We start from the raw sequence: 6,022 nt of genomic DNA, 5'->3' as shown, positions 1-6,022 counted from the left end.
AAAAAAAAAAAAAAAAGATCGTGTAAAATACTCATGATACTTTGCTAGGCTGACATCAGCTTTCTGAAGAGCAAGTTTCCCTTCCACCACTGCATACACCAATGTCCCCACATGTGGGTGGTTCAGTGGTAGAATTCTCACCTGCCACAAATGTCCCCACACACATATCCTCACCAACACTGGTTATCAGCTCTCGTAACAACTGCAGCTAATTTGAGAAGAGCTGATTATCTGTAAAGGTTAACCCTTTTCTTCCACACAATCATTAGCCATTTATACCTCCGCTATGGATTTTCTGAGCTCCTTGCTCATTTTCTTTTGTGATGATCAACTTTTTTAAAAACTGAAAGTGCTCTTACATATTAAGAACCTGAGGGTATAGTTTAATGAAGAATTTTATATTTAACTATCACAAGTTGAATTATTAATTTTAGGAGGAAAGTCTTGTTAGTCTTTGGTATCAGGGTTTATCAACTGAATAGCTTTCTATTTTTTCTTATCACCCAGAAATTTACATCCTATGAATCACATCTGCTTTTTCCTTTCTTTTATACTGCATATCTTCATTTTGTTGTTTTTTTCCTAACTTATTCAGAATTATTTTCAAATAAAAGAAAAAAACTTTAAAAATTTCCTGGGTAGAGATTTAATTTTATCCCTTGATACACTTGATAGACAGTTTCCACTTCTGTATTTTGTAAATAGTTTCATTGCACCATTTCTTTTCTTTGATTGAATAATTATGAGCTTTAAAAAAACATTTTGGGGGTGGAGGATGGAGCTCAGTGGAAGAGCCCTTGCCTTGGCACACACAGGCCCTGGGTTGGATCCTCAGCAACACACACACACACACAGCTTTTTCCCATAAGCACACGTTACTGACATGATTTTAGTACACTGCACAGGAGCTTGGTTTACAGAATAGGAAACTACAGCGATGTTTTCTGGATGACATAGTTAGTATGCAATCAATTTTATTTGTTCAAGTTCTCACCATCTTGATAGCTTAGCTTAACACGGGACTTTTTATTTGCAGGAAGCAGACTATCAAGTGAAAAGTGCTCTCCTCTAAAATCCATCTTCTCCTCTCCAGACCGATTGACGCGATTCTAGTTCTACCTCTTAGCTCGCATTTGAAGAACTCGACAAATTCAGACTTAGGTCTCTGCCGCCCCGTCCTCTACATGGCCACTAAGATGTCACCCCTTATTTAAAGAGCTTTAATGCTCTCACCCTGCCTGTGGAATTCAGGCCAAGCATTCTCTTGGCGATGCTCATAGCGCATCCCAATCTCTCGCCTCCACTTCCTGGGCTCGTCCCTGCAGTTCCCCTCTCACCCTCTCCGCCCCGCCACCCCAAGTCTGCCACATCCTTGCTCTGCCTGCTGACGCCGCCTTCCCTGTTGTCATCATCTCCCACTCTACACTACTGCCCCTGTGCCTCCCAAACGTAGACCAGCGTTTCCACAGGTCTCCTTGTGTTTCTAAAACGTTGGGGCCTGCAGAGACCCCCCAGCCTGCACTACTCTTGAAGAGGACGCATGTACCTGGCGGAAATATACTCCCCAAGCCAGTATTTAGAAGGCAGAGACAGCCGCAGCATTCACTGTGGGAAAAGGCACCGAGAAGAATGTTCAAACTGCTGCTGAACGCACCCTTCAAGGTTCTTTTTAACAAACTTTATATGGTAACTCTCCCTTGTAGTACAGTGCAAAGAAAACCTGATAGTCATTAATAGCTCAGTCTGTTTCCGTTAAATAGCTGCAGATATGTAAATCATGGCATTATAGATATGTAACCCCCAGTGTCTCTCGTGTGAGCTACCAAAAAGCTCACGATAATTTTTATTCCAGGTCCAGCATTCATGATGCATTAACTAGCTTTGTGACTTAAACCATTCAAGCCTGAGTGTGTCTTATCTCTGGAATGAAAGTAATTAACTCCTACTTTACTGGGTAGCTTTCTTTTTTCCAGTACTGGGGATCGAACTCAGGACCTTGCGCTTGTGAGGCAGGCGCAGCACCACTGAGCTAAATCCCCGGCCCTTTACTGGGCAGCTTTGAGGAGCCAAATCTGGCTGGCAGATCTGTTCAGCAGATCCACACTGACTGGCTTCCCTGTGTGAAGGGCACAATGACCAAAGTCCCCGCTCTTCTGGGGCTCACCCTCTAAAGGAAAGCAGCAGACCCACAGGTAACCAGTCCACAGATGATGGTGGGCACCATGGCGGCAGGAAAGGAGGGGATGTGACAGAAGGCCAGTGTCACATGGCTCACGGGTACTGCCAGAGAGGGCTGCTCTGTGGAGGAGAAAGCTGCACTGAGAGTTCAAAGATGAGAATGAGCCACACAGAGAAGGCACAAAGCCTGTCCCAGGCAGGAAGGACAGACACCAGAAAGTGGAAAACACTCTGACCAGGAGGCTGTCGTGCAAGTGGGCAGAGCTGAGGTCGGCAAAGAGTAGCACAGCTAATAGCTAGCTAGGCTCTAAGGGTCGCTTACTTTCGTGGTTTTACTGTACATAGGAATTTTATTTAAGCGGTTTCAAATACTTTTCTTTTTGAGACAGGGTCTCGCTATGTAGCCCTGGCTGGCCTGGAATTCATGGCAATCCTCCTGCCTCAGCTTCCTGAGTGCTGGGAATACACGCATGTGCCACCATGCCTGGCTCAAATACTTTTAAAGTGAGTTATATATAAGGAAAAAAGCAAGGAAAGTCATTAATTAGAAATAATACAAGGGCTAGGGGTGTAACTCGGCAGCAGAGCATGTGCAAGGCCTTCAGTTCCAGCCCCATCAAGAAAAAACAATTACTACTACAATTTATATGCATATTATAAGTAATTTTATGATATACATTTTTTTGCAGTGATAGGGATTGAGCCTAGAGCCTTGTATATGCTAGACAAGTTCTCTACCACGAGCTATACCACAGCCCTGAGAAATAATCTCAATAGCTAACTTTATCATATTACTATGTACTTGATATGATTTCAATATTTCTTTTTACCAATAATCTATAAGGTAAATGCTATTACTACTTCTTTTTACCAAAGAGAAAATGAGACACAGAGTTTTATAAACTGAGGGAACAAATTCAGGAGCAAGACTTGAGTCAGGCCGTCTGGCGTCAAAGGCGGAGCTCTCATCATAGTGTGATCCTGCCTCCCTGGTTACAGAATTCCAAAGAATCAGCTCTTGGATGGTCCACAGGTCCGAGTCGGTAACAGCTTTGTACTTTCTAATAGCAGGAAACATGTTCGCAATCAATAATCTATTACCAGAGATCCTCAATGCTTCCAATTCTACTCGTTATTAAGGAATAAGGTCCAAGGAAGAAAATGAAAAGAATTTCCCCCACAGGAAATATAAAACAACTTGTGAATTAACACTTTAAGGCTCTTGATTTGCAGAATTTATGCATTAATACATTTTTATCCAGAATTTATGATGAAGATGTTTATGTGGGTCAAAGAACATGCAGCTTGCAAAGAGCTGCTAACTTACTCTCCTGAGAGTACCGACAATTTATGCTAGGCAAACACAATGAAGTGGATTTCACTATTTAAATGATTCTGATCATAGAAGTAAGCAAGCCAGACAGTCTGAGGGTCGGTCAAAAATCAAAATCTTTGGCAGTGACTCAATTTTCAGGTGGAGCTGTGTTTTAATGGACAGCGCTGACCGACAGGCCCAAAGCATGCCCAAGGCTATACCAGCAGCGCGTGTCACTTACACTCCCATCGTGGTTCGGGCAGGAGAGGGGCTTTCCCGCAGCCACAGCGGTCACCGTCTCCAGGATGGAAGACTCCTCCACGTTGCTGCCCGGCGTCCGCTGCAGCACGTCCATGAGGTTCGTGATGAAGAAGTTGTTCTGCAGTGCAGCCACCCCTTTCTCAGGCAGGATGGAGGTCTGGCGGCACACTGGGCAGGACAGGGTCAGGCTGTGGGCAGGAATGTAGTTCTGTAGGCACCTGATAGAAGGGGACATAGAGGACAGTGGGTACTGAGCAGCTGGGGACCACACACCCTTTCTTGAAGGTATCATGCATGGTCTCAGGAACTAGGTAGGCTACCTTTCAGAAAAACCCTTCACTGTGTCCTTGACTTGGGAAATATTTCAGAAACCAGAACGTGACCTGACCTCGCATTGGCCTGTCAGCTGGCCAGGCAATGCTCAAGGACAAGAAAATTGTCACCGACTTCCATGGAGTTTTCTAGGCCCTTGGCTAGAGTGTGGAACTGGAAGACCAGCCTCAGCCTCCCTGGGAGCTGGTTAGAAATGTAGACTCTTAGGATCCATTTGGGCCTACGAATCAGAGCCTATATGACTTGCGCACACATTACAGTGTGAAAAACACTGGTCTGTAATATGTAGCACTGGGCTCAAGACGGTGTGACTTTTAGAGGAAGTCACATAGGAAGAAATGGGTCACATATTTTGGTTGACAGTGAAACTGATTTCACACCCAAAATCACAATCACACATTAAAAACCATCAAAATAGAAATGTTTGGTTGCAGCAGGGATGGGACACCTAGACTCAAAATCATACTGTCTCTTCTTTACAGGCATCACCTTAAGTCATTTGATTCAAGAAATATATTACTAATGGTGTCCAGGACATTACTGGTCACTACCTTCTAATACATCCAAGAACCTATGCAGGAAACACTGTTAGGATCAGGCAGAGGGGCTAAGTGACTTGCCCAGGGTACCCCGCCACTCAGGAGCAGAGCAGGAATCCAAACCCAGGCAGTTTGACACCATAATCTAAATGCTAAGCAACTAGACTGAGAGTGCAGCTCAGTGGTAGATGTTTACCTACCATACAGAGAGCCTGAGTCCCACTCCCAGCACTGCAAAAACAAGTTGACTAAGTAGCTAACTGGCTGGCTAACTGGATTATTCAGTGTGTTCCAGTTGCTTGGCTAAAGACATTTGAAAACCACTACTTTGGCCCCATTCCCCTTATTTTGAGGATGAAGAAACTGACATCAAGGAGTTAACTGACCTTTTCTACGTTACAGAAAAAGCCAGTGCTAAATCCACACCAGAAGTTTTGGCAGTTGCTGAGATCATTAAAGATACCTACACCTATTTTATTTCAATCCTGTCTTACAAGACGTCTCAACAGGGGCAAAGATTTAGCTCAGTGGCACAGCGCCTGCCTCGCAAGTGTAAGCTCCTGAGTTCGATCCCTGGTACTGAGAAAAAAAAACAACAACAACAAAAAACCACCCCAAAACATCTCAACAGCATCCATCAAAGGTGACCATCATTTTGCCATTTTATCTTTCCTTGTCTTCATGACACCATGCTCATTTGGTTCAGCTCATGCCTGCTCTATTTTTTCTCAGTTGATGAAATCTGGTATACTGTCCTCTCCTTTTGTAGTCTCTCGCCCTTCTCTACACGGTGATCAGGATAAGCTTAAAAATGCAAAAGGAACCCTCTTCCTCCCCTCCCCTCTGCTATGGAGACTCTCCCATGGCTTCCTACATGTTGAGTAAGAATCCGTGGCCAGGAACACAGACCACGCCTGACATGACCGTGCACCTACAGCTTTCCTGTCTCCTCCTCACACCTGCTGTCCAAGAGCCACAGTGAGCTCAGGTTCATTCCAAGGGTCGTGGTCCCTCTTAGGACAGCAATGCTGACGACCTGAAATCTGTTCCTCCTGCTTGCTCCCTTTGCTTCAGTTTTACTCAGACTTGGGATTTCTGCTTAACAGTCACTTCTGCAGGAAAGCCTTCCCTGACGGGGGCAAATACGATATGGTTGTCAGTGTAATTCTGGTGGGTAGTATTGGTCTGTAGTTTAATTTCACATTAATCTGAGCAATTAGGGGGCCAATGACAGGCTCCTCCACTGGGCTAGCGATGGTATCACACTTTGGTCTCCTTCCTTGGTGTTTGGAGGTAGGAGAGCAAGAATGAAGACATCTGCAAGCAGAGAGGGTGTGTGTGTGTGTGTGTGTGTGTGTGTGTGTGTGTGTGTGTGTGTGTGTGTGTGTGTGTGTGT

At 44.7% G+C, this 6,022-nt stretch overlaps 1 protein-coding gene across 2 annotated transcripts in view; it reads right to left on the bottom strand.

Moving 5' to 3' along the window:
• The window catches only part of Trim2 (tripartite motif containing 2), a 97,756-nt gene that overhangs the window by 89,622 nt on the left and 2,112 nt on the right, over nt 1-6,022 (bottom strand). For both annotated transcript variants that reach the window (XM_033759870.1, XM_010627931.2), the window contains exon 2: nt 3,735-3,972. In XM_033759870.1, the coding sequence (XP_033615761.1) occupies nt 3,735-3,972 (238 nt within the window). The remainder of the gene's footprint in view (nt 1-3,734; nt 3,973-6,022) is intronic.

Source organism: Fukomys damarensis, unplaced genomic scaffold, assembly GCF_012274545.1.
Source record: "Fukomys damarensis isolate Sample0158 unplaced genomic scaffold, DMR_v1.0_HiC HiC_scaffold_38, whole genome shotgun sequence".
NCBI classification, from domain to species: Eukaryota; Metazoa; Chordata; class Mammalia; order Rodentia; family Bathyergidae; genus Fukomys; species Fukomys damarensis.
This window is presented reverse-complemented; position numbering and strand designations above follow the sequence as displayed.